The following is a 25,998-nucleotide window of genomic DNA, read 5'->3' as shown; positions in this document are numbered from 1 at the left end:
GAATCTTCGGGAAGCTTCAAGCTTTGCTGACTCCGTCCATACTTTCGCATCGTCGCCTCGACCTGTACCCGATCAGTCAACGCACATTGCGAGCGCTATTCACATTGATTCCTGTGCAGGCCTTGCTACGTCTCGAACGCATCCAACCCCACTTTCGCGCGCTCTCCACCCGAAGATCAAATCCCATCGTCACCGATCCGATGGCGCCTCCGATGCCAGCCGAGATCCTCAAACTGCGTGAACTCATGTCGAACGATCCATCACAGGGCGCATCCGCCGTAGGCGCGTGGGATCAAGCTTGGCGAGCGCAGATCACGCCGTGGGATTCCAAGTTGAAAGACGTGCAGCCGAGCCTGCGCGAGCTCGTCGAGGAGCACTGGCAGTCGGTCAAAGGAGTCACATGGGAGTCGCTGCAGGATGGCAAAGCGCTCGTCGCGGGGTGCGGCAGGGTTAGTTCCCGTTCAACCATGGCGTAGTCAAGGTTTCGCCTCGATCCTGACGAGCACTTGCTGCAGGGATACGACGCTATCTACTTTGCTTCAAAAGGTATCTCAGCTGTTGGACTCGATTTGTCCCCGACTGCGGTCGAGGCCGCTCGTGAGCATCTCGCGAATCTTCCAGGCGAAGCTCGGACAAACGTTCGATTGCAAGTCGATCGAAACTCACGCTTTCCCTCGAGTCTTGTTGGACCTGACCCTCGTGTGACGATTCTCGCCATGAACACAGCGAAGCTGCCGATTTCTTCCAGTTCTCGTTACCACAGGACGAACGGTTCTCGCTGGCTTACGATTTCACTTTCTTCTGCGCGATCCCTCCCGAGTGGCGAACCAAGTGGGGAGAAAGTTATGCTCGACTCGTGAGACCCGGGGGAGTTTTGATCACCCTCGAGTACCCGCTCGGTAAGTGTCCCACAGATATTCCCGCTCGTGATCGAGAAAATTCACACAGGTCAACGGATTCGCTCATTGTGTTATCTTTTTTCGCAGATGGAGACCGACAGGGAGGTCCTCCCTTCTCAGTCTCTGAAGAAGCTTACGACGAGGTCCTGTCCCCGAATTTCGAGCAAGTCCTGATCCCCCTTCTTCTTTTGTGACTTGTTCCCCGAGTTGCTTTACGAACGATTGACCCAAAACCCCCTTCGTCTCGACTCGTGAGCAGGCAAGTGTATCATGCAGTGCCAACGAAACAGAGCGAAGGACACCAAGGGAGAGAAAGGATCGTCGTATGGAGGCGCAAGTGAGCTCTCATCTTGTGGTGAGAGGGCATGTCCCTTGTCGTAAGGAACAGCTAGGGTTACAGCTTTGTGAACGACACAAGCACAGCGTGTCACGGGGGACAAACACGGATCGAACAGAGGAGTGAAACAGGGTAGGGTAGCAGACAATGTACGAAAGTGCGATTCGGGGTGCAGGCGAAATACCGATGCGTTTAGGAACCGCGGTAGGTCGTGTACGAGTACGGAGAGAGCAAGCAGGGAATACTGCAGAGCAGACGGGGCTGTCAGTGAGAGGCTCGTGTGGGGCGAATCAAGACGCAGAGATCGCTCACTGGTAGTGCTCTTCTGGGGATTTGACCTCGAAAGGAATCTGCCACAGCGACGGAAGCGACAGGGGATCAGAACTGTCATGATATGCGGGTCGAGTCGCACAGTGCTCACTTCGACGAAAGGATAGAAAGACAGGATCCCTCGGTGCGTAAAGTATTCGCTCGTGAAAAAGGTAATCTTGAAGATCCCGACTTCGAGGACCGTGCCGGGCGGCAACAGAGAGTTGCATCTGCCATCCTTGTCTGTCATTCTGAGCGATGCGATTGTTTCCGAGCGTCAGTCGTCGGGATCTATCGAGGCAAACTAGTCCTAGAGATTGGGGGCGCACCCTTGTCCTTGCAGCACGAACCCAGTCGTGTTGAGTCGATCGAGCCGGATCCTCATATCTGGAGCGGGTTTGCCGGAAGTCGAATCGAGGACTGGATGGGTGCAGCAAAAAGGTGGAACGAGGTAATACGTCAGTGTCCAGGTCATCAATGCCCCCGTTCTCCCATTCCTGAGGCGAGAAGGTGCAGGAGACGAAACGCACCATGACAAGTGATCGGAGAACGCGGAGGTGGGGCTTTGGAGCCAGACTGTTGGTTTGAAGACGGTGCCATCCGCTGACTGGAGGTATAGTGCCAATTGGGGCGGGACAGGGTGCGGCGAGGAGCGAAAGGCGCACGTCGGTCAGTTCCGCCCGCTCATGTCCGATACAGAAACGCATACATCGAGGGGAGAGAACGCGGGGGGAAAAGCAACTCACTTTGGATAAGGTGATTGCAGCGGAGGAGGTCCACCATGCTGCTGGACTGCACCTGAACGAATGTGGTCCTTCTTTTGCTTCTTTGCCGCCGATGGTCCCCCCGCACCGCTGGGCGATCCCGTCGAACCGGCCGATGCTGCCTCCTCCGCTGCCGCTTTCTTCTTCTCAATGTTGGCTCGCACTGCAGCGGCGACTTCGGCCGACACAGTCTGCTGTTTGAGCGCAAGCTCCTGCTGAAGCTGCTTGTTGCGAACCTTGTCCTGCTCATATTGGGCATGCTGCTGTTTCTTCTCGAGCGGGATGCGTTCGCACGCTTGCACGTGAGCCCTCATTCGAAACGCTTTCGGATGTTCTGACTTCCAGTCACAGAACCGGCATGACGCGAGTACGCGGTCGCCTGCGTGAGTCGCGCATAGGCAGTCAGTACGGAATAAAGTGGGGCAGGGAGAGCAGCGGCCGAAAGTACCTTCAAAGAGCTCCCACACCTTGTCGCGAGGTCTGCCGCTCTGTTCGCCAAGACGGCCCCGCTCAGTTCGAAGAGGAAGGGGGCAGGACCGAGAGCGGCACGACGTACTCGCTTGCGCTTGCCATCCGAAGTGACCGTCTCGGGGCTCTCCTCGTCGTCCTCGCCAGCGTCATCTTGTTCCGCCTCGCCAATGCCTCGGTGTTCAAGCGACTCGTTCTGTGAATGTTGGAGGCTTTGCAGCGCGGCATCGTTCAGCCCGCCGAGCTCGTAAGCGTCGTACGGGAGGGATGCGGCGGACGGATCTGATGCATAGAGTTGGCTCGATTGTCGGTGCGGATGCGACGTTGGATGCGGGTGCGGTAGGGTGTGGGGATGCGTTGATGGCGAGTCCGAGGTCGCGTAGTAATCCTGACCGAACAAATCGTCGCGCTGCATGATAATCGCCAGCGCAATATTCCCGCCGACACGCGTCCAAAAGCGAAAGAAGGGGGAGAGCGGCGGGCAAAAAGTGGGCAAAATCCGAGTTTTGCTCCCGCCCGAGTCTCACCTTTCCCCGCGGCGATACTCGATCTGATAAGCGGGGATTTTCTGCCAACAGGTTTGCCTTCGAGTGCACTGCCTGAAATGTCTCCTACACTCGTTCGCTGAAATATGTCGCGTTTCATCGACGCTGCTCGGTCTACTCAAGTTGCTTCAGCGGTCAGGCACTCGCCATGACTTGGTCTGCTGCTTCGGTACCGCCAGCGGCAGCTCCCATAGTGCCATCCTCTCCGATCAACATGCTGTTCTGCTCCTTGAGGAACTGCACCGATCGCTTCTCGTCCAAGAACCTGCAATCGAGCACGTACAACCGAGTCAGAAGATGCATCGTCACACGTCAGCGCAGGCCAGCGGTTGTGAAAACTCACAGAGTGTACACCCTGCGCACGTCTGGCACATCGACCGAAGTCGATTTGCGCCGCCTCGCCACCAAGTTGGACAGAGTGATCAACTGGATGACATATCCTGCAGCATCACGATCTCGACGACCGTGGTCAGCGCGCGGATCAGCCTGGAGAGAGGGGAGTGACTCACGCAGAGAAGTCTCTGATCCGATCTTGGTCAGGATTTCGAGCGCCGCCGGAGTTAGGGTGACGTCCTCTTCTTGCGAGCTATGGATCGCGTAGCAGCAGGACTACATGAGTTCGGGTTCATAGAGGCGTAGAGGAAGCAAGCTGACCGGATCGACAGGATCTCCTTGATATCACTCATCTCGTACGGTTTCGTGCTGATGATGAGCGCGCGGTCGAGCAGATCGATCGGAATTCCATGCGGACTCTTGTACTTTGTTCCTCTTATCCGGGTCATGCCGCGGTTCGATGCCATGATGACGATCGGGGCCAGTTCAGTCTCGAGCGCTCGGTTCAGGAACGAGAAGCATTCAATGTCGAGCATGTGCACCTGCAAGCGCGCGTGATATCAGCGACCGCGACAAGGAACAGTCACTCGCGGTATGAGACGCACCTCGTCGATGAAGAGCACTCCTGGAACGATCTCGGCTTTGCCTTCCTCTCGCCAGTCCGACACTTTCTGGTTGATCTGATCCCTCAACTCGCTCTTGATCTCTCCCGTGTCACCTGTTGCGGACCGCAAAAGTCAGCAATAGCTCGCTTGGTCCATCTCGACAGCGGACTCACCAGCGAAGAGAGCCAAGAAACCCTGAGTCCGCGAGTTGATCACGTCGATCTCGTGCAACGAGACAGTGTGAACTACTTCCTTCCTGACTTGAAGCTCGCCTTCCGGACATTGCACGAACTTTGTCTACATGCACAGGTCAGGGGGCATCAGCGGCGCAGCTCTTTCGAGTTGCAGCAGTGGCGGCGAAGAATTGCGGGTCACGTACGTCGGCTCCCATAGCGTCGTAATCCCTTGCTCTCGTGAAGGATCGACCGAGTTTCGAGATCTTGCCCGTCGACTTGTCGATCACGATCACGTCGCCGGCAATCACTTTTTCCTTGGTCAAGGCATCGATCATTTTGTTTCCGAGGTCGTAAACCGTTTCCATGTCGGTGGTCTTCATCGTGATCTTGCCCGTCTTGCTCGCCTGTCGAGTCAATCGAGAGAGGCAAGTCGGTCAGTGACTGGGTTACAAGGTGGTGAGCGGGGGCGACGTACTCCTGTCAGACTCCGGTCAATCTGAATCTCGACGACCTCTCCCTCGATAATCTCGCTCTCTTCTTTGATCCTGACTCCGATGCTCCGTCGGAACGCTTGCGTAAGTGCTTCCGTCTTGGACATCTCGAGCGAGAAGATTTCGGAAGCCGAGATCATCGTGAAGGGAACGTCGGATCCGAGCGACTGAGCCATACCTACTCGAGAGAAACAAGTATCAGTCTTGACACTCGTCTGTGAGGCACAGAGAGAGAGAAGCGTACCCATGGCGATTGCCGTCTTGCCGGTACTCGGAGGTCCAGCCATGAGGACGGCCCTACCGGCGATCCGGCCTTCGTTGACCATCTTCAAGATGACCCCTGCCGCCTTGCGAGCTTTGCCCTGACCGACCATACCCTGCGAGTTGCCTCGAGGTTCGAGAGTGGTCGGGTCGAGGCCGAGACCTCGAATGTGCGAGTGCGCGCCTGTCGAGCACGTGCACAACGGTCACGAGGTCAGCGAAGGGAACGATCTGGGAGTGGGTTCAAGCGGGTGGGCAGGGACGTACCGATGCGCTCCATCTTGGTGATGTCGCGCTCCGAACTGTTGGTACTGATCTGCGCAGCCTGAATTCCACGTCCAGGCAGTCATCAGCTCAAAGATGACGTGAGTGCAGTTTACGGGCAACCCACCATCTTGACCTGAAATATGAGTTGGAGAAGTCGAGACGAGGAATCTCAAGTTGACAACCTTCGCTCCATCTCTCGCTTGACACCACCCAGCCATGAGAGGGCGGGTTCAGCACTGCTCAATTCTCAGTCAAACCTCGCTGGCCCTCGCGCGGGCTCGTACCGGATCCTCGACTGTACCACGAACGAGTCGACACTAGGTCTGCTCGACGCATCGTCGCGGCCCGATGCATGAAGTCAAGGAACACAGAGCACGCGCTGCAACGGCCTGGGGTCTCGCGGTGGAGCGTACGATAGTAGAACAGAGCTGGGCTATATCATTAGGGTGGTGCGAAAGTGGTAATAGGAACGATGAGGGGGGGGGGGGATATTATCAACGAACGAACGAACGGAGACGGCAGCACTGCGAGTGGAGAGAGAGAGAGAGACCGAGAGCGAGAGGAAATGCAGACAGCGACACTCGAGAAAGGAGAGGAGCAGGACACGCTTGGACCGGTCGACTAGGCCGTCGCAGCAGGCTGCTCCTGTGCCTTCGTTTCCGCGGCGACTTCTTCCGCGGGGGCGTCAACCGGAGCAACCACCGGCTGCTAGAATGGACGTAAGCCTCGCTCGCTTGCAAACAGAATCAAAGGGCGAGTCGCTCACCTCGGCGCTTTCCTCTGGGGCAGCCTGTGCAGCTTCGACAGGCGGTTCGGTAGTCGCAGCGACCTCAGGCTCTTCCGTGACTTGCGTCTCTGCTGCGACAGCATCGCCAGCAGGGGCAGGGGCAACAGTCTCCTCCGCCTTGGGGGCATTGTCGACGACGGCAGCCTCCTCGGCGCCGGCAGCAGGCACAACTTCAGCTTCTGCAGAGATACGAGCTCGTCAGCTTTGCGATCTGATACAGCTTGGTATAGCTCAGCATGTCACGTGCCAGTCTTTTCCTTCCTCGGCGAAGAAAACACGGCGCCGATTCGAGCCGAAAGGCGACGACCGAGCTTGGCGAGGTCCTTCTTCGGGGGCTTGTTGTCGCTCTTGGCCTGAGTACAGCAGACGTCTGGCTCTTAGTGCAAGGAACGGCAACGTCGTACAGGGGCGTGGGGTAGCAATCTTACGTGCTCGTCAAACTTGTCCTCTTCCTTGGCAGATTCGGCGACCACAGGTGCAGCAGTCTCTACGGGCTTGACCGACTCGACCGCAGCTTGAGATTCCTCAGTCGTAGGCTCAGCGACCGAGGCGCCCGTGTCAACGATCTGAGGGACAGGGGCCGAGGCATTCTCTTTGACTTCGGCGAGAGTCACGGCCTCGGGAGAAGTGACATCGACAGTCGGTACGGCGTCGGCGACCGGAGCTGCCACGGCTTCAGCAGGCGCAGGCGTAGCGGTGGTCTCGACAGCTGGAGCTTCGGTAGAGGCCGCGGTGGTATTTCCGGCAAGAGGGTCGGTTTCCTCTTCAGTCGGAGTCTTGGCTGTTGATGCAACCACGAGCGATATTCAGGATCGCGCCGGAAGGAGTTAAGCAATATGAAGCGTACACTTCTTCTCTTTCTTCTCCTTGGGTTCTCCAAAGAACGACTTGACCCTGTCGAGCGCCCGGTATGTCAGCCAAGAGTCCGTATCAAACCTCGACACAGCCTGCGGGAGACGAGACTCACTTCTCGAAAAGGGGTGTCTTGACCTTTTCCTTCTTTTCGGGCTTGTCAGAAGTCACCACGGTAGGCTTCTCCTCGGCGACAGGGGCGGCTTCGGTCGCGGCGGGAGTCTCGTTCGTATCCACCGCGATGACCGGGGCAGCGACTTCCTTGGCGGCTAGCAGAAGGTTCGCGAGGACAGAGTGTGAGCTGAAACCTGGTTGGCCAGAGCCGACACTGAAAGAAGCACTCACGTTCCGGCTCCGAGACCTCAGTCTCAGCTGGTCCTGACGCGGCAACGGGCTCGAGCTTCTCGGACGTGGGAGAAGTGGGTTGCGAGGTCTGGCGAATGCGAATGCGAGAAGAGAAGGTCAGCTCTCGGCTGTATGCATCCTTCGATCACATTTTAAGGTTGAATCAACGTGTGTCGATCTCCATGAAACCCTCCTTCAGCCAATGTTCTTCTCTGGACGCACACGGCCAGGCAAGCAGGGTAAAGCGGGGTAGCCTCGAGCTCGATGGCTCCGTAGCGCTGGAATGCGAATTGCGGAGACAGGGGTCGCAGGAACGGAATGGAACAAACGCGCGCATGCCTTGCAGCTGCTCGCGGTGGACCCGCTTTGTCGAGCAGCCTGCGAGCTAGGCGCCCTCGTGATGACACACACGGTCTCCTATCGCTCCTCGTCGCGGCTGAGAGGCCGGCGACCCGGAAGAGCCGAAGAGAACAGTGCAGGCAGACCAACCTTGTTGAAGAGCTTGTTCTTGAGGTCGCCGAAGGGAGATCTGGAGCGTTTCCTAGGCTCCTCCTTGGAAGGCGAGACAGGCTCTTCCGCCTTGGAAGGAGCAGAGACTTCGGGTTGTTCAACTTGAGCAGGCGCAGCGTCGACGGCAGCCTCAGCGGATGCGACGGTCTCGGGCGCCAGGGCTGAGGGTGCTCCAGCAGCGGCAGTCGGGGCGACAGTAGGCGCGGCAACTTCGGTGGACATCTGAGGTGAACAGAAGCAAAGGGGAGTGAGAGGCGCGTGAGGAGAAGGCGATCCTTGTCTGGCTGATCAGCCCATTTGCCTAGCAGACGAGGGACTCGGTACATACGATCAAGACGTGTGCTTGAGGTTCTGGGGAGCGAAGGGGAGGAAGTGAGGGGATGAAGAGAGAGAAAGGGAGCTCGAAGCAAGGGGATTCTTCGCGTACTCCCTGCGTCCTGCAGGCTCCTCGTTATCGCAACGCGACTTCGCAAACGCCTTTTCGTCCCATTCACCTCGTCGCCTCCATTGGGGCTGAGCTGACTACGTTGGCTTCGGAAGCAGATCCCGCTGCTCCCCGAGCAAAGGCCCTGTGGCTTGTCATGCAGCAGCTTACTTGAACGTCGATCGCGTTCCGTGCGCAAGTAAACCGGTTCGCGCACTTTCAAGCTCAACTTGCACAGTTCATTATCGGTACCGCGACCCTGCGTTCGAGCGAGAACTCTGTGCCTCCGCGAGTCACTGCTTGGAGTTCGACACTGTGTGGACTGACGGAATGCACACGCATCGTTGCGTGCCCATCTAGCATGCATGAACATGGCTGCTTAACCGGCATATCGCACGTGATCTGCAATTTGAGATAACCCATTTTATGACGACAGCGAGATGCGAACTGCTGCAGAATATTCCCGCTATCAAGAAAGTAGCGAAGCATTCCTTGATGTTCTCGAGGATTTGATAAGCTCAGACGCGAGGCCACCGGATGACATGTGAGACCGAGAGAGAGAGACACCGCCTACATGAGAGCCGCGCAACGGAGGCGCCGCTGTCGCACGACGCATATCGCTCCTTCCCCTTCTACCTCTCTTCCTCACAACGCGCCGCTTTCGTACAGATCATCCTTACAGCACATCGTCCGACCTCTCGACACACTTTGCCCTTTTGTTCTCGCTTCTCGTCGACCTAGTCAGTTCACCGCCTCACACGCTTACGAAACCCTCATTCTCGCTGCACATCGTACGTCTCTCCCTCTCAATGGCCGTCAGCCAGGGTCACTTTAGCTCGCCTGTTCGAGGATGCGATACTTGACTCGCCTGCTGGAGTCGCTCGGGAATGTGGCGAGATTGCATTCTCAACCGGCAAGACGCAGCCATCGGGCTCGCTCTTGCGCGATGCCGAACTGAGTTTGGGAGACAGATGTACTGTATCGGTGAGGCAGGGACGATAGCTGACCCGTTCGATCTTGACATCCATTCGACCTTCCGTCATGCTCCCTCACACGGTCCAATTACCAGACTCGATTCGGTCATGCATTTCTACGTTCGAGATCTTTCTGGTCGCTCGCTAGCTTTCGGTACGCAGTCTACAAGTCTATCGACTGGTGTTGCGTTCTCCGCTGATGAATCGCGCCGGCCCCGCAGAGGCTTCGAATGTTTCCGACCTTCAATTCGCAGTCGCCGATCGCACGGCAATCCCGGTCGAGGAACAACGACTGATTTACGGCGCTCGGCAGCTAGCAGCTGGCGATAGTCTGACAGACTATGGAATTCGGGATGGAGCGACTATCGGCTTGGCCCTCAGGTGAGTACCTTGAACCCAAGCTGCGTGACGACCGCGGTTGCACTGACTCTTGCTTCTTACATGCATAGACTGCGTGGCGGAGCGCCCAAGAAACGCTGCGGCTTCTACTTGAATGCGACCGATCGCTGCTCGCAAGCTGCAGTGAGGATCGTGGGTGATTGCAATCTGTGCAAGGCGTCCTTCTGCTCCACGCACCGACTCAGCGAAGGTATGCAGGCTTCTTCAGCTGGTTTTGTTCTCGTCGCGTGGGACTGACTCTGTTTTGCCGTTGCGGTGCTCTCGCGAAATCATCAGACCACAAATGCCCCAACCTTGCCTCGTGCAAGCAAGCGGCGTTCCAACAGAACAAGTCGAAGCTCGAAAGTGAGCGTACTGTCGGAGACAAGCTTGCTTCCTTCTAGAACTCCGCGATAGACTAGACCGACCCAGTTCACCGTCTCTCCCGTTTCTGCTCGCAACCGTCTATACCCTCATCGTTTCGCGCACCCTCCTCTTGTGTGCCGACTGACTCCCTCAAACCCGCATCCACCGCCCTGCGTGTTCCGTGTCATTCTCACCGCCCTAGCTTAATTGTACTCTCCGAACCTTGTTGCTCCAATTCCTGTCTTGTTCTCTACTCTCTCTCTGCAGCGTCCTGTCCATTTCTGCCATTGCCAATCACGTAACTCGTCTGCAGTCTCGTATGCATGTTTCCCTTTCACCCAGCGCAATGGCTCGATGATCGGGGCTCGAGCTCGTGAAATCAAGTAAAGTTGCCGCTCTCCGAATAGCCGGTCGTGTCGATCCTCTCACTCCCGGAGACGAGCTTCTGCCTCTCTGAACCAGCTCTCAGCATCCTTGTGGATCTGCAAACTGTCCGCTCGGATCGCCCAGTCAAGAAAAGTTTCCCCACGTTCAAGTTTGACTCGGCAGCGTCAACCGGTCTGCGCGTGCTCACGGGACCCACAAAGAAATGACCTCGTCAACCCGGCCCCCCACTGCCTCTTCCGCATCCTCCTCAACCGCTCGTCGTCGTCTCGACCAACTTTCAGGCCAAATGTCGTCCTCTGCACCTTCGACCGTCGATGGTGAGTCCCGCCTGCGCTGTCTGATCTCTCATCTCTCTCCCTCTTCCACTCTGTCCGGCTGCTCTGGCGCCCGCACTCCGCTCGTTCGCACTCGAACTGTGCTCCATGCAACTCACGGCCGCAAGCTGACGCTCGATCTGCTCGACCTCCAGTTTTCCACTCGACGCCTCTCGCGCCTGCGGATCCGATCTTCGCCCTCACAGCTGGCTACCAAGCCGATCAGTCGCCGCAGAAAGTAAACTTGGGCGTCGGAGCATACCGCGACGACAAAGGCAAGCCGTTCGTGCTGCCGACTGTCCGCAAGGTACGTTCCGACGGTTGCTCTGGTCTGCCTGCCGCGAACGCTCACAACTCTTGTGCATGGCTCCAGGTCAAGAAGATCTTGGCAGAGGACGACTCGCTCGATCACGAGTATCTGCCGATCGCAGGACTGCCCGGATTCGTGCAGGCAACGTCTAAATTGATCTTTGGTCAGGACAGCCCTGCGATCAAGGAGGGACGAGTTAGCACGTGCGTCTGGTGCTTTTGATCTTGCAAGCTGTACATCCTCGTACTGACCACGGATGCGTCCACCCATACAGGATCCAAACGATCTCGGGAACCGGTGCGAACCACTATGGCGGTGCCTTTTTGGAGCGATTCTACGAGCCGTGGCAGGGCAAGTCGAGCGAGGACAAGATCATCTACATCTCGAACCCGACATGGGGTGAGCTTCGCCGTCATCTTTCGAGACGAGTTCTGCTCGCGACAGGCTTCCTCGCAGGCTGATACAGTTCCTCTCTGGCGAGCTAGCGAACCACAAGTCGATCTTTGCCAACGTCGGACTCAAGACTGTTGACTACCCTTACTACGACCCGGCCACGATCGGACTCGCGTTGCCCAAGTTCCTCGATTTCCTCCGTCAAGCCCCGGAGCAATCCGTCTTCCTCCTGCACGCATGCGCTCACAACCCGACGGGTGTCGACCCGACTCGGGACGAATGGAACGAGATTGCCGAAATTTTCAAAGCGAAGAAGCACTTTGCATTCTTCGATTGCGCATACCAGGTGAGACTAGCATCTTGGGGGTTCTTCGACAGGAAGGCTCCCCGCGCTGACGGCAGCCTATTACTGTTTCGATCGTGTACAGGGATTCGCATCGGGATCGCTCGACAACGATGCGTGGGCCGTTCGCCACTTTGTCTCGGCTGGGATCCCGTTGCTTGTCTGCCAATCGTACGCCAAGAACGCTGGACTGTATGGAGAACGTATCGGTGCTCTCAACATTGTTGCCAGTCACGCCGGCAAGGAAGCAGGTGGAAGCGAGAGGATCAAGAGTCAATTGCTCATCCTCCAACGTCAGGAGATCTCGAACCCGCCTACGTTTGGTGCCAGGATCGTGAGTTTCTCCTTCAAGTCTGTCTCGAAGTGTTTCGTGATCTGACACTGATTGCGGCGGGTCCCTAGATGTCGATGATCCTGAACGATGAACAGCTGTTCCGGGAATGGTGCAACGACATTGAGACGATGGCGAACCGAATCATCTCTATGCGATCGAAACTGTTTGAACTGCTCACGAATCAGTACAAGACGCCTTCGCCGGGACCGAACGGGTGGGAACACGTCACGAACCAGATTGGCATGTTTACCTTTACTGGACTGAATCGTGAGTTTCCTCGTCTCTGCCGGATCGACCGGCCGCCCTGACTTGGCTCGAGACTGACGAACGATCATCTGTTGGAAACAGCCGAACAATGCAAGGCGCTCGTCGAACGAGGTCACATCTACCTCACTTCGAACGGTCGAGTTTCAATGGCGGGACTCAACAATTCGAACGTCGAGTACGTTGCTGAATCGATCGACAAGGCTGTACGAGGTACTCTGTGATGTGCCGTCGAAACCTAGACTCTTCCAAAGCAGTGTCGTTCTTTTCTTGAAACATGCAACCCAAGCAGTATCGAAACAACGTTGAGCCCGAACTGCTTCCTTCACGCGAGTTGTGGCGGAAAGAGAGTGAATGCGAAAGTATGTTACAACCAAAATACAGTCTAAAAGGAAGAAAGCACTAGCGGGTGCGGTACGAGGTAACAAGGAGGAGGCGAAGCTTAGAGAGCCTTGGCAGTCTTTTGAGTGGGAAGGATACCAACTGAAGGACGAGGTCCAAACCAATACGATGCGAATGAGCGGACATGAGCGAGATGAGAGAGAGGAAGAACACGACTCACATCGCTTCTTGATGGTCACTCGGTGCCGCGAGTACTTGTCGTCAGGAGAGAAGCGAGCTGATGGAGATTGAAACACCCCGTCAGTGGGCATCTCCAAGACTGTGGCAAGGGGTGCGACCTACCGGGGTGGGCAGACTTGGTGGGAGCACCGGACGAAGTCATCTTCTTGAGCGAGTAGACGCGGGTGCCCTCGGCGTTGAGCCTGGTAGGAACCAAAAAGACTGATCAGCGTTCACGAAGAGACGGCAGACGAGCGACAGATGCGAGACTCACGAGTACATCAAATGCATCTTGAAAACGAGGGGTTCGAGAAGGTGCAAGGGTTCTGTTGGCAGTAAACTCGCTTCAGTGACTGTGAGCTAGTATGCCTGCATCGCTCACCACATGTCGACGGGGAGGAGACGGGTGCGATCACGGCCTTGATCTTTTTTTCGGCAACGCGCGACTAGCGGCGAGGCAGCAGGCGCCGTATTTTGGTAGGGAGACTCACAGGACTTAAAAGGAGATCCTAGGCGGCTCTGGATTGGTAGCGAGCGGGTCGTAGCGAGAGAGCAGCAGGCGGAACAGTGATCAGTGTCGTCGAATGCGTCGCGAGTACCTCTCTTGCTCCACTTGTTCCGCCGCGACTCTCTTGCCGAACCTCGCTCTCGCTAGTCGCATCTAGACTGATTTACCTCGCATCGGAACGCGCCTGCCTGAGCCCCTATCAAAGAGTCTGCTTGATCCCCCGCGTACGCGCACCGCCAGCAACAAGCGCTTCGTCATTATGTCGACCACCGATCTCCTCCTGTCGACCGTCGCGACCAAGTCGGTCACGGTGCATCCGCTCGTGCTGCTCTCGATCCAGGACCACTTCCACCGTGTCGCGAAAGGCACCAAGAAGCGAGTGGTGGGCATCCTCCTCGGACAGGACCTCGGCGCGAAAGGCTACGAGATTACAAACTCGTTCGCCGTGCCGTTCGAGGAGGACGAGAAGGACCCCCGTACCTGGTTCCTCGACCACAACTACATCGAGTCGATGAACGACATGTTCAAGAAGGTCAACGGTCAGTCCTCGCTCTGCTCCACCCTGCACCGTGATTCAAGGCTGACCCGTGCTCTCTTGCGACTGACAGCACGCGAAAAGCTGATTGGGTGGTACCACACGGGTCCGAAACTACGCTCGTCCGATCTCGAGATCAACGAGGTCATCAAACGGTACACTGCGAAACCCGTCATGGTCATCGTCGACATTCGTCCCGACGCCGAGAGGGGCAGTGGCAAAGGTGCGATCCCGACCGACGCCTACTTTGCTGTCGAGGAGATCAAGGATGTTTGTCTCTCTTCGTCACAACTCTGCTCTCTCTGGCGAACACCCGCTGAAGTATCGCCTACTCACGATCACAGGACGGAACAACAACACAGAAAACGTTCCTGCACGTGCCGTCGTCAATCTCGGCATCCGAAGCCGAGGAAATCGGTGTCGAACACCTCTTGCGCGACGTCAAGAACTTGTCGGTCGGCACGCTCTCGTCGCGGGTCGCAGACCAACTGCAATCTCTCGAAGGACTCCATGCACGCTTGATCGAGATCAAAGACTACCTGCAGCAAGTCGTGCAAGGGACCTTGCCCGTGAATCACCAAATCATCTACAACCTGCAGGACGTGTTCAACCTGCTTCCGAATCTCGAAGGCGCGTTGCGAGGGGGTGCGAACGAGGACGAGAAGGAATCGGGCAAGAGGCCGTTCACCGTCGCGACGAACGATCAGCTGCTCGTCATGTACCTCAGTTCGCTGATTCGGGCAGTGATTGCATTACACGACCTCGTGAGTTTGCATTTGCACCCTCGCATCTCTCTCTCTCTCTCTCTCCCCCTTGCCCGAGTTGGCGAACGCGACAGGACTGACTCGGGTACGTCACACAGGTGCTCAACAAACAAACCGCGGCCGAATCTACGAACGAGCTGGAAGACGAAGAGAAGGACGACGCAGACGCTGCCACAGCCGCCAAGAAGGACGCAGACGCCAAGGACGACGGCAAGAGCAAGCAGGACAAGACGCGCGAGTACTTTACTGGAGAGCAGAAGAAGAAGGGCGACGAGGCCAAAGACGATGAGCGTGGACACTAAGCAGCGTCACGATGTAATCACAACCTCAGGTCGTAGACCAAGTAGATAGCCAATTTACAGAATGTGCTCGATTCTGCTAGGAAAGCAAGCTTCGCTCTCTTCCTTCCGCGTGCCGCTCCTACAAGGCAGCCCTGGGAGCGGTGCTATCATGCTGTGAATCACGCAATGCGAAAAGTGCTCGAGCAGGTAGAGATTACGGGGTGATGCGATAAGAATGATGCGCGGATTGCGATTGCAGGGCCGCCAGCTGGGCGCGCGGCGCGCGCGTGCGACAGCACCGCTCCCTGATCGCCTCGCCCTCTGACATCGTCTCCGACGCTCGTTTGCGCGATGAACTTTTCGACATTCGCGACATCGCTGCTGCAATCAACGTCGATACGAGCCGGCCACTCCGCAGCGGATCAACCCCTGTTCTACTCGACCCTCACGAGACCGCCAGATCGACCCGCAGCTGGTCGACTCGTCGAGGACGACATCCTCGGTGACAGCTACGAGGACGAACGCCCGAACGGACTCGACGAGATCGAGGGCGACGATGTCGAATCTCGATCGGACTCTCGCAGCGCAGCTCGCTCGACACTCGACCACCACGAGCCACGCGAACCCTTGACAAGCGCGTTGGGACTGTCCAGTGTCGTACCGGCGTTCGTCACGCGGCTTGGAACTGCGACCGGAGTTCGCTCGAGCCGAAGTGGAGCGCCTCGAGGTTGGAAGGCGTACGAATCGGTAGCTGCGACCTACCACCTGGATAGAAACACCGAGCTGGAAGACTCGGACCTGTCCGATTCAGACCAAGATGACCGCGACGAGGGTCCGTTGCCCGGCACCTTCGTGTCCAAGGTAGCAGCTTCTCCCGACCAGCTACATACGCCCCTGATGGGAAGACAAACCCTCTTCGTGTATCCGAGCACAATGTCAAATTCGATCGCGGGAGTCAACGCCCCTGCACGCGAATTGTACCGCGACTCGGCGTGGATCGTCCTATATGGACTCTCGCTCGGAATCACCCTCGGGATCTCTGTCAAAGCCTACCTGACAACACCTCCGACGAACCCTTCCTCTCCATACCCTTCCTTGATTTCAACAACCCCCGTGTTCGTGATGCTGTCGCTCCTTTCGCTCTTCACCTCCTTCCTCGCTCTCGTCCTCCTACTCGTTCTCCGCCGCGCCCTGCGTCCCCTACTTACCCTCGCAATCTTTGTCGGACCATTCCTGTTCTGCCTCGTCGGCGTCATTGCTTTCTTTGGGAGTTTCGGCGAGCGGGGAGTCGCACGCGATGCTGGCTGGCGTACGGGCATGAGACTATTCGCGCTGGGATGCATTGTCATGAGCTGGGTCCTCGGAAGAGTTGGCATCAGGCGTCGGGCGGAGCTCAATCGAGCGGTCCTCGTCGGAGAGGTAGGTGGCCCGTGCGATCCCAGACAGCCAGCGTGATGGAAACAGCTGACGTCCTCGCCATCTGACAGCTCGCTTGTCAGACGATCATGCACCATCCGCCACTCGTTCTTCTATCGCTCGTCCTGTCCTTCGTCTCGACTCTTTTGTCGCTACCTTTTGTCGCTCTCGTCACTTCGCTCCTCTCTCTCTCGCACAACCAGCCTAAACTCGCCTCGTACGGATCGACCTTTGCTATTTTCTCGTATGTCTGGACGTTGGCGGTCCTGAGAGGGATTGGCAAGGCCACCACGAGCGGAGTTGTCGGGAGTTGGTACTTTGAAGGCCAGAGCGAGCAGCATGAACAGGGAGACAATGGAGACTTCCGACTTAGTCCGGGTCCTGTACAGGTCACTCAGGCTGCATTCGGTGAGCTCGCTCTCGGGATATCGTGCTCCAGTTGCAGCGCTGACTCTATCTTTTCGACAGCTCGAGCGACTGGCCCGTCTCTCGGCACACTCATCTTCACTTCGCTCCTAACAACGCTCTTGCAGACCCTGTCGGCTGCTTTGCGGACACTGTCCCGAGTCCTCCGTTCAGCGAACCTGCCGCAGATCTTGTCTCCCTTGACATACCTGATCCCGATATGCGACTTTCTCTCTGGCTGGACGAATTGGTTCAACGGGTATACAGCGGTATATGTTGGCTTGACGGGCAAAGCAGCAAAGGAGAGCGCAAGAGACGTTGCCGCTGCGCTCTTCGCGAACCGAGCCGCCAACATTCGAGATGGTAAGTCCCTACTCCATCTGCAATTCGATCGAGAGCTCACGTTGCGCTCCTTTTGGCGCAGCTACGCTCCTGAGGCTCCTCCTCAACCTCGCCCTCTACCCTCTCACGCTGCTACCATCCCTCGTCACGTTTCTTGTAATCTCGACTTCGTACCTGTCGCCAAATTCCGGAGGCTACGGCGCTACACTAGCGGTACTCGCAGTCGTCGTGCCCGCCTGGACTGGTAGAGTCGTTTTGGGATTGGTCACTGACGCGTGAGTCCCCACCTTGTCGCGTCTGCCTCTCAGAGCTACGATCTGACAGACCCGTGTATTAGCGTCGACACGTTGTTCCTCGCCACTCACTTGGATGCAGAGAACGAGGTCAGGAGTTGCAAGAAGGCTGTTCAAGCCGTATGTACTCCCTTGCCTTTTCACGATCTCAACCTAGTCCGCACTGACGCCCACGTCGTCTGTAGTTCGAGGAACCTGAGCGAGATCCACTTGCGGCGAGTCTCGCATAGCCCACCCATATCGAACTAGTGTATTCTTCCAACCTTACAAGCTACTTCCCTCTCTGGTGGTCGCCATGTCGTTCCAGTTCGGTGTTTTGCACTTTGTATTAGTAGTTATGTTGCTTGTTGTCATCTTTCCAACGCTGCCAGTGAATCGGCCGCATTGCTAGTATCCGATATATTCACGCTCGGGCCTGTCGCAAGAAGACGCACACGAACGTATCCGTTTGTACTTGACTGGGCTCGTCTGTGCAATGGTTCGTTAGGAATCGCAGGCAAAAACAACCAATCAGCGATGAGATGGCTCGCTCGGCATGATCAGACAAAAGACTTTCAAACAGATATCCAGCCCAAACAAACATGCAGCTCGCTCTCGCCGTCATTGATGTACAGCAACATTGCAACGAGTGTAAGACTATATAAGATACCCCTTTTTCCGAAATGACAGTAGGAAGTTACGACCGACGGTCGCTCTAGGTTGCGCTCTTTACGCTAGACGGGGAGCATTGATGATGATACCCAGTAGGCACCCGGCGAAAGTGGCGACAACAGGCACCGTGATGACCCAACTGCTCGCAAAGTCAAGAAGGAGTCAGCACAAGCATGCCATAAGTGAAGGCTAGACCTGCGGCAGACTGACCCAAGCACGATCCATCCGATCGCTCGGAGGTTGACACTCCTGATGTCGCCGTTGCAGAGTCTAGGTAAAGCGTGGAGCCAAGGCGTCAGCATGGACTTGCTGTAGAAGCACAGGCTGGAAGGTACTCACGCGACTCCGATCGTCGAACCAGTGATACACATGGTTGTCGAGACTGGAAGACCATACTGAGAAGCGAGGATAACGGTGATGGCTGATAGAAGACACGGAAAGGTCAGTCCGGGTCCGAGCTTCCGGAAAGCGCGAGACTTACCCGCTCCAAGCTCCATCGAGAAACCACGGGAGGGAGAGTGCAGCGTGATACGGTTACCGAGCACGGCCATGATGTTGTAGCCGTAGGTGGCAAGACCAATCACGATGAAAGAAGCAAAGAGCGCCAGTTGCCAAACGGGTACTTCGGCAGACTTGCCGGCGATGGTGCCCGTGTGCCAGGTGTGGTAGATGACTGCGAACGGCCCGACTGCATTCGATACGTCGTTGGCTCCGTGAGCGAAAGAGTTGACGCAAGCGGTCATGACCTGGACAAACGAGAACGTCGCTTCCGTCTCTGTTGAATTGCAGGTGACTCGTCAGTGCTGGGTCAACAGCGCAGCTTCGAGTAGAAGGCAGAACAACAACCCACCGTTCGGGAACTGTTTCGATCTGGCATAAATCGCCTGCATGCGCTGGTGATCCTTGGTTCCGACCTTGCCGGCCTGGGCCTCGTGAATGTCATGGAAGACTCCATTCATGAAGATGAACTTGATGAAAGGAATAGTCTTGTAACGCAGGATGATCCAGAGGTTTTTCGGTTCAGCCCAAGCGCCTTCGATCGGGTGAGGGTCTACCTTTTCGACTTGCTGGGCGAGGACGCTCGGATGGGCGGGCTGGTTCAGCGATGCTGGGTCTTCGTAGATCTTCTCATCGCGAGAAGCGTCGCGAGAAGCATCGCCCGATTCAGCATCGTGACCGTTCACTGTGGCGTCTGCCGGCAACGGTTGGTCAGACTAGGCGTCAAATCGGAAAGGTCGGAGACAGGAAGCACGCACCTTGACCAGCTGTCGCCGCATCATCATCCTTTCGGATCCGGTAGTCGCCGACTGCTGATGGGGCGCCGAGGCTACCTGCATCTGCCGGTGCTTCGCGGAACCAAAGAGCAGGGCCAAGGACGATGTGCCAGGGACGAAGCGTGTAGTCCTTCTTGACAACCTTGGCGTGAACGAAAGGCATCCAGAAAAGTACAGCCAAACCTGCGACGACCGAGGCGGAGCCCACGATCGCGCCTGCCATGGGTCCCGGTTCAAGCTTGTCGAGGCCGAGCGATGGCGAGCCCTGTGTGAGAAGTCACAAGAGGTGCTTCATGTTCAGTGCGAGCATGAAACGAAGACGGGAGATGCGCAAGCTCACCTTGTAGATGATCGACATCGTCATGACCGCAGTGGCCAGGAAGAAAAAGAACGGACCCGAGGCAAGGGCCCACGGGACAGGATTTTTCCGTACAAGAACACCGTATTTCGCAATGAGGTAGAGTGCGGCTCCGAAGCCTGCCGAAATTGCCGGTGCGATGCCAAAGCTGCAATGGACCCCAAGAGTCAGCCCGTGACATGGGTTCGATTCAGGTCGAGCTGAGAGAGGGCATCTCACCCAGCAAAGATGGTCGCCAGGCCTTTACCCCCGTTCCATCCCCACTGGACACCACCCACTCCCTCGAGAGCGACACCCACGCCCGCCAAGGCCGATACGAGGGAGTATGTTGTCGAAACCGGCCACCCTTTCTTGGTGCAGATCATGAGCCAAGTTGCGGAGGCGACGATGGCACAGGTGAATGCCAGCAGCTGTACGCCGGCGTCGTTCTGGAATGCCTTGGCCGAGATGATACCGTTCTTGATCGTAGACTGGGTACATTGACCCGATGTCAGCTCCAAGGCTGCGCATCGACGGGTCTGAAAGTGCTTGACGGGCTACTCACAGCAGTTCGAGCTCCTACCGCCACAGCACCGGAGAATTCCTGTATCACGCTGAGGTTGAGCTATGAAGACCAGGAGAGAAAAGAGCGTCACTGACCATGACACTCGCGGCAAGTACAGCCTGGCCCATAGTGAGCGACTTCGAGCTATTGTAGCACCTGATCAGCATCGCTTGGCCCTGTGCAGTGTGGTATCGGCCAGCTCACGCTACGGAGGTTGCGAAAGAATTTGCGACATCATTGGCTCCGATGTTGAACGCATCCAAAAGGGAGAACCCCAGCCCAAAGACGAAAATGTAGTCGAAATTGTGTAGTGTCGGCATTCTCGAATGGGTCTAGGGTGAGGATGTGGTGAAAGAAACGCAGCAAGGAGAAGGAGAGCGATCTGCTCCATCGTATTTGGCTTCGTCCTGTACTTGCAAAAGTGCCCGGAAATCTTGTTCCATGCAACGTTTGTAAAGCGAGAGCGGAACGTTCGTGTCAGCTCTGCGAGACCAGCCAATGTCTACACTTTGCCAAAGCACCTGAAGAAATCTTGCCAAGCTCTTGGATCCCGAACCCGGCTCCCGCGGGGAAAAATCCGAGGGGCGAAGGGACCGCTCCAAGCCTGACCCCGCAGCGTCTGTAGTCCTTGAGCTTGGCGCTGCAAAGAAGTCAAAGAACGTTGCATGGTCGTTGGACCTTGGTAGAGGACCCTTGCGCTTGTCCAGCACGCGGCGCATGAGGTCGCACGAGATCGACTCTGCTGCAAGCAACGAGCGAGCCTGCGCACTGGATACAGACCGCCTGTCCATTTGGCGCGACTCGTGCCTGATGAGTTGAACAGTGTGCAGGTGAAGCTCGGCTGCGCAAGCCTGCAGAGCGAGTGTTCAGGTATTCCGGAACTAGATTTCGTGTCGCGGCCCTCGATTTCAGTGAACGCACCATAATCGCCGATCCGGCGAGCCCGATGCCAGATAAACGCAATCGAGAGCAGACATTGCATATGAGAAACAGATCTGAAAGGGTAAACGGAGGAGGAATAGCTAAAACACATTGAAACGAAAAATTAAATGTTCACAACAAGGCGACACAGCAGTGCAAGCAAGAGCTGGCGCAGTGGCGGACAGCGCAAAAGCCAGGGTGCCGACACTGAGGTCGGGAGGAAAGAGTCTCGTCTCCTGTCGAGGCACGGTGGGTGTCTAACAGCATCCTCCTCCCGCCTGTTGGCCGACTGCCGAACCTTTGCCCAACTCAACCGCAGGCTTACTTCCGGTAGGTTGCGTCGCTGCAGTACTGTTTGGCAGCGAATACGATTCAGGCCAGACACTAGGAGGATAAGCGAACCAAGCAGACTCACCGATCCTTGATCTGCTTTGCCATGGTCAAGAAAGCTTGCTCAACATTGGTCGCGTTCTTTGCCGAGGTTTCCAAGATAGACACGCCGATTTGATCTGCGAATTCTTTCGCGACGTTGTATTCGACCACCTTTTTGGACGTCAAGTCGGACTTGTTTCCGACAAGCAACTTGTTGACGCCCTCGCACGCGTATCGGTCGATCTCCTGCAGCCACTGCTTCACGTTCGAGAATGTGTCGGCGTCGGTCACGTCGTACACGACGATGATACCGTGTGCGCCCCGGTAGTAGGAAGAGGTGATCGTGCGGAAGCGCTCTTGTCCAGCCGTGTCCCACTATAGATACGCAGGCAAATGATCAAGGTGAGCAAGCTTCAGGCGGACCAAGCGAGTGTGCCCAACCGTAAGACGTACGATCTGCAATTTGACTGTCTTGCCCTCAAGCTCGATAGTTCTGATCTTGAAGTCGACTCCGATAGTCGAGATGTACGACTCGGTATACGTGTCATCGGCAAATCGCAGCAATAGACAGGATTTGCCGACACCGGAGTCACCGATCAGGAGGAGTTCTGTTCAGCGCGAGCAGACACGCGCATCGACACGATCCAGTCAGTCACGAGATCACACACAGCGACAGTCGGTACAAGCACAAGGGAGGGCACAGCCGCTGGTGAGGCGCGCATAACATCGACGGGGAGGGGCTGGCGCGGAGGAGCCCGCTGAGGCAAGACGGACAAGGGTGGAACTCACTGAAGAGGAGGTCGTATTCTTGCTGCATCGGAGCTGTACGCGTAAGGTTGCAGGTTGTGAGGGGTTGTGCAACGATGTAAGCGGGAGGGGGAGCGTGACGTGAGGGGAAAGGGCAGCGACCACGGGGAGCGCGCGAGACAGATTAGAACACCACAGCGGTCAGCTCGATCTACCTCGCAGTATAGTGTGCGCGAAGCGAGTGCCTACAAGAGTCTTGGCGGCGAGATGATGAGGAAGAGTCGTCCGCATCGACGCTGACGGTTGACGATCCGGCACTCGTCTACAACCTTGATTCACGACAACACGATCTTTGTCGCGCTTTCTACTCAGTCAGTCGTCTTGCCAGACCCAGAAAGTACGGCGAGCTTGCTCCGGACAGCCAGCACATCAGCCACAGCCAGAAGCGACTAAACGTTTAGTCCGCATGGGCTACTGCGTGACGCATCAGCACACAGACACCTTCAAGCTACTAGGCCCGATTTTGTCACCTTTGCTCGGTAGCGAATCCCGATCAGGAACTGTGCGAGTCATGGCCTCTGCCCGTACGATGTGAACTTCCGTTTTTCCGGACACAGCATGAGTACAACCGTGATACGTGCGTGTCGAGGCTCGAGCTTCGGTCTCGCGATCGACAGAAGACTGAGTTGTGACCTCCGAGCTAAGCCGCCCCGATCGCCCCGACCCGTCGATCGACGCGACAAAACTGCGGCGCGTCTCCGAGAGGTTCGTGCAGTGTCGCGTATTTCTCTCATAGCTGATACTCCCCCACTCGGTATCACCTTGGCTGCCAGCCTCGTGGCCACATACCAACGCCTGTGAACGACTGCGCTCCGATTACTGTACCTTGATGTCGCGCGCTGGCTCTCGCTATCTCTAAAGCAAACGCCTCTCTGAGCAAGCACCTCCTCGGACCCTTTTTCCCCTCACATCCTGTCTCGGTTCCTAGTTCGGTTATACCACGGCAGGCACCTGCGTCCGTACAGGCGGTCCGTGTACAGCAACAGCTGTTCTTTCCCAGTCTCTTCCTCCTCGCTCCTGCCAAGACTGTTGCATACCGTGCGCTATGGGATGCGCACAGTCTATCGACAACGAGCGGCGGCAGCAGCAGTTGATTCACAGGAAGATCGAGGACGAATTGAAGAAGGCACGGAACGAGCAGAGCCGCACGTCCAAGTTGCTGCTTCTCGGGGCAGAAGAATCCGGCAAGTCAACCTTGATGAAGCAGATGAGGCTACTGTGAGTCCAGTGATTGCTCAGACGATGGGTTCTCGACGGCTAATCAGCGCCGCGTATTTGCTCAACACCAGCTATGCCAATCCGTACTCCCAGGTCGAGCGGGAAGCTTATCGCGAGGTCGTGTTTGCAAATGCGCTACAATCGATGCAGGTGTGTGATGCAACTCGAACAGATCCGCTCTACATGCAGCTCACGCTTAGTCTTCAGGCAGTCCTTACTGGCTTTGTTGCGACGTCTGTTTCGCTCCCTGCTCACCTCGATGGTGTCGCCTCTTCGATCATGCAATATCTGCCAGAGGATATAGCACATGAAAGAACCGGCGATCTGAATCAAGAGGTGAAAGCGGCAATCTCGCAGATGTGGGAGAATCAGAGCACGAAAGATGTCGTTGCGCTCGGTTCGAAGTTTCAACTCAATGATTCGGCGCAATAGTTCGACCACGTCTCTCTCCTCATCTGAATGAAGCAGTGTAAATAGCTGATGGCGGGTCGGGTCCTGTTTCTAGCTTCTTCGAGGCGATTGACCGCATTGGCGCCCAAAACTACATGCCTAGTAAGCTCGCTTTACTTGTTGTGCCGTTTGGTGGTCGGGTGATTCACCACAACACTGACAAATTGATCACCTCGCGAAGCTGATCAGGATATCCTACGAACCCGAGTGCGGTCGACCGGAATCGTCGAGGAAGTTTTCGACGTCAAGGGTCAGAAATTGCGAGTTTTCGACGTCGGGGGTCAACGTAGCGAGCGCAAGAAGTGGGTGAGCTGCAGCTTTCGCTTGTCGAGTGTCAGAAAGCTCGCGACGTGTCCTCGCTGACTGCGTCCTCGTCTGTTACATGCAAGATTCACTGCTTCGACTCTGTAGACATCCTCATCTTCGTCGTTGCCATCTCAGAATTTGATCAGACCCTGTACGAAGACGAGTCGGTCAATCGTCTAGCGGAGGCAACGATGCTCTTCGAAAGTCTGGCCGGCAGTCGCTGGTTTGAACGGTCATCCTTCGTCCTGTTGCTGAACAAAATCGACATATTCGAGGAGAAGATCAGGCATTCTGATTTGCACCAGTATTTCCCCGACTACCTCGGCGCCGGAACCGACGTAACAGCAGCATCTGCCTTTCTCAAGTCGAAATTCGTTGCGCTAAATCCGAAAAAAGATCGCCCTTTTTATGTCCACCTTACCTGTGTATGTTGGTCTCGCACACTGGTGACGTCGACTACGCTGATGCACAGCTCCCCGGACGACAATTGACACAGGCAACAGATACTCGGCAGGTCCGCGTAGTGATTGCCGCCTTGATGGACACCGTACTCAATCGATTGTTATCCGAGGTTGGACTGATGTAGGCGGCTCGACAGCAACGGATGAGCCAATGACTATCTTCGTAATTGCAACCGCCGTACTGGCGGATCATCCTACACTTTCCTTCTGTACCCGATTCGTTCTCGCTCGGAGAGGAGTTAGCGTCTACGTACTATGGAGATTGCGCCAGTCTCAGAAATGAGACGACGACGTGAAAGGGCAAAGCGAGCGAAGAAGGAACTCGATCAGCGGACGACTCGAGTAGCCGGAGAGGATCTTGCATTCTCTCCAATCGCTCACGCTCACACTGTCAGCCGCGTACGCTAAGCAGGCTTATTCTACTGTGCTCGATATTTGCTCTTGCTCTGCAACGAGTGGCTCACTCCATCGACGTAGTCTGTTGCTGACTCATCCGTCGCTCTATCGATCTTTGCTCGTCGACCCGTTTTCGCTCAAGGATGCTGGAACTCCCCGATCTCCGCAGACCCTACCCTTCCTTCTGATTGCCAAGCAGCTCAAAGTTAGAGCCGATGTTGCAAACAATAGGCAAGGCTGTCCAGAGAGGTCCGAGCATATATAGAAATGGCACCGATTGACTTCGCTGATAGCTTCTCGAGGTAGGCAGCGAGCGTATAGCGCCTGAAGCGGGCAAGTAAGTAGCACTAGATGTGGTAGATTTCAACAGCATTCTTTGCAACCTTTCAACCGTAGAGTTACAAGCAGAGACACACGAGACACACACAATATGATCACGAGATCCAATAGAGAATGAGGGTGATGAACAAATCAGAGAGATTCCCTCTCCTTGGTGTCTTCGATCTGCTCGACAGACGCGGTAGGCTTGAGGTAGTTCGGGTTTTTCGAGGATTCGAGGTTGTGCTCCCGCTTGAGCTCGGCCATGACGACCTTGTTGGCGGTCCAGACGTTCTTCTGGGCAAAGAGGCGGTCCATCTCCTCGAGCGGGATGTTGCGGGTTTCGGGCAGGAGCAGGACGATGTACGGGATCGACAAGAG

The 25,998-nt window shown here is 56.3% G+C and overlaps 11 protein-coding genes across 11 annotated transcripts; 5 read left to right on the top strand and 6 right to left on the bottom strand.

The window, feature by feature from the left end:
- Positions 1-200: 200 nt before the first annotated feature.
- On the top strand, positions 201-1,240 carry JCM15063_005239 (uncharacterized protein; the record flags this gene model as incomplete). Its single annotated transcript, XM_076680045.1, has 5 exons — positions 201-449; positions 516-646; positions 727-899; positions 987-1,062; positions 1,159-1,240. The coding sequence occupies 5 exons, from the start codon at positions 201-203 to the stop codon at positions 1,238-1,240; spliced, it is 711 nt and encodes a 236-aa protein (XP_076532790.1).
- Positions 1,241-1,428: 188 nt separating this feature from the next.
- Positions 1,429-3,192, bottom strand: JCM15063_005238 (hydroxyisourate hydrolase; the record flags this gene model as incomplete). Its single annotated transcript, XM_076680044.1, has 8 exons — positions 1,429-1,480; positions 1,549-1,586; positions 1,658-1,796; positions 1,875-1,965; positions 2,076-2,152; positions 2,292-2,688; positions 2,758-2,797; positions 2,866-3,192. The coding sequence occupies 8 exons, from the start codon at positions 3,190-3,192 to the stop codon at positions 1,429-1,431; spliced, it is 1,161 nt and encodes a 386-aa protein (XP_076532789.1).
- Positions 3,193-3,457: 265 nt separating this feature from the next.
- RVB2 (RuvB family ATP-dependent DNA helicase reptin) lies at positions 3,458-5,673 on the bottom strand (the record flags this gene model as incomplete). Its single annotated transcript, XM_076680043.1, has 11 exons — positions 3,458-3,587; positions 3,666-3,762; positions 3,832-3,908; positions 3,977-4,197; positions 4,261-4,373; positions 4,434-4,557; positions 4,640-4,840; positions 4,912-5,105; positions 5,172-5,372; positions 5,456-5,513; positions 5,569-5,673. The coding sequence occupies 11 exons, from the start codon at positions 5,671-5,673 to the stop codon at positions 3,458-3,460; spliced, it is 1,521 nt and encodes a 506-aa protein (XP_076532788.1).
- Positions 5,674-6,076: 403 nt separating this feature from the next.
- JCM15063_005236 (uncharacterized protein) lies at positions 6,077-8,171 on the bottom strand (the record flags this gene model as incomplete). The annotated part of the gene is made up of 8 exons (XM_076680042.1): positions 6,077-6,163; positions 6,222-6,421; positions 6,490-6,595; positions 6,671-7,023; positions 7,090-7,136; positions 7,210-7,363; positions 7,440-7,527; positions 7,929-8,171. The coding sequence occupies 8 exons, from the start codon at positions 8,169-8,171 to the stop codon at positions 6,077-6,079; spliced, it is 1,278 nt and encodes a 425-aa protein (XP_076532787.1).
- A 1,284-nt stretch (positions 8,172-9,455) lies between these two features.
- Positions 9,456-12,660, top strand: JCM15063_005235 (uncharacterized protein; the record flags this gene model as incomplete). Its single annotated transcript, XM_076680041.1, has 12 exons — positions 9,456-9,501; positions 9,602-9,728; positions 9,797-9,936; positions 10,023-10,091; positions 10,760-10,795; positions 10,948-11,099; positions 11,166-11,305; positions 11,377-11,501; positions 11,588-11,841; positions 11,924-12,172; positions 12,241-12,439; positions 12,521-12,660. The coding sequence occupies 12 exons, from the start codon at positions 9,456-9,458 to the stop codon at positions 12,658-12,660; spliced, it is 1,677 nt and encodes a 558-aa protein (XP_076532786.1).
- Positions 12,661-13,764: 1,104 nt separating this feature from the next.
- Positions 13,765-15,106, top strand: RPN8 (proteasome regulatory particle lid subunit RPN8; the record flags this gene model as incomplete). Its single annotated transcript, XM_076680040.1, has 4 exons — positions 13,765-14,044; positions 14,114-14,310; positions 14,385-14,804; positions 14,903-15,106. The coding sequence occupies 4 exons, from the start codon at positions 13,765-13,767 to the stop codon at positions 15,104-15,106; spliced, it is 1,101 nt and encodes a 366-aa protein (XP_076532785.1).
- A 330-nt stretch (positions 15,107-15,436) lies between these two features.
- On the top strand, positions 15,437-17,771 carry JCM15063_005233 (uncharacterized protein; the record flags this gene model as incomplete). The annotated part of the gene is made up of 6 exons (XM_076680039.1): positions 15,437-16,504; positions 16,573-16,909; positions 16,970-17,269; positions 17,331-17,523; positions 17,586-17,661; positions 17,727-17,771. 6 exons carry the CDS (start codon positions 15,437-15,439, stop codon positions 17,769-17,771), a joined length of 2,019 nt encoding a protein of 672 aa, XP_076532784.1.
- Positions 17,772-18,249: 478 nt separating this feature from the next.
- PHO89 (Pho89p) lies at positions 18,250-20,688 on the bottom strand (the record flags this gene model as incomplete). The annotated part of the gene is made up of 11 exons (XM_076680038.1): positions 18,250-18,331; positions 18,403-18,462; positions 18,532-18,613; positions 18,674-18,967; positions 19,043-19,384; positions 19,449-19,731; positions 19,807-19,972; positions 20,044-20,294; positions 20,369-20,407; positions 20,464-20,512; positions 20,573-20,688. The coding sequence occupies 11 exons, from the start codon at positions 20,686-20,688 to the stop codon at positions 18,250-18,252; spliced, it is 1,764 nt and encodes a 587-aa protein (XP_076532783.1).
- An 858-nt stretch (positions 20,689-21,546) lies between these two features.
- On the bottom strand, positions 21,547-22,478 carry YPT1 (Rab family GTPase YPT1; the record flags this gene model as incomplete). Its single annotated transcript, XM_076680037.1, has 4 exons — positions 21,547-21,640; positions 21,705-22,036; positions 22,115-22,269; positions 22,451-22,478. 4 exons carry the CDS (start codon positions 22,476-22,478, stop codon positions 21,547-21,549), a joined length of 609 nt encoding a protein of 202 aa, XP_076532782.1.
- Positions 22,479-23,513: 1,035 nt separating this feature from the next.
- Positions 23,514-25,028, top strand: JCM15063_005230 (guanine nucleotide-binding protein subunit alpha; the record flags this gene model as incomplete). The annotated part of the gene is made up of 7 exons (XM_076680036.1): positions 23,514-23,686; positions 23,758-23,836; positions 23,894-24,117; positions 24,192-24,238; positions 24,318-24,442; positions 24,526-24,867; positions 24,939-25,028. The coding sequence occupies 7 exons, from the start codon at positions 23,514-23,516 to the stop codon at positions 25,026-25,028; spliced, it is 1,080 nt and encodes a 359-aa protein (XP_076532781.1).
- Positions 25,029-25,770: 742 nt separating this feature from the next.
- On the bottom strand, positions 25,771-25,998 carry JCM15063_005229 (uncharacterized protein; the record flags this gene model as incomplete). The annotated part of the gene is made up of 1 exon (XM_076680035.1): positions 25,771-25,998. A coding segment is annotated over one exon (228 nt), but the record flags the coding sequence as incomplete, so codon positions are not given.

The sequence above is a fragment of the Sporobolomyces koalae genome (assembly GCF_050403365.1).
Source record: "Sporobolomyces koalae JCM15063 DNA, S_koalae_JCM15063T_v1_ctg31, whole genome shotgun sequence".
Classification (NCBI taxonomy): Eukaryota; Fungi; Basidiomycota; class Microbotryomycetes; order Sporidiobolales; family Sporidiobolaceae; genus Sporobolomyces; species Sporobolomyces koalae.
The sequence above is the reverse complement of the archived record's forward strand: the minus strand, read 5'-3'. Positions and strand labels throughout refer to the sequence as shown.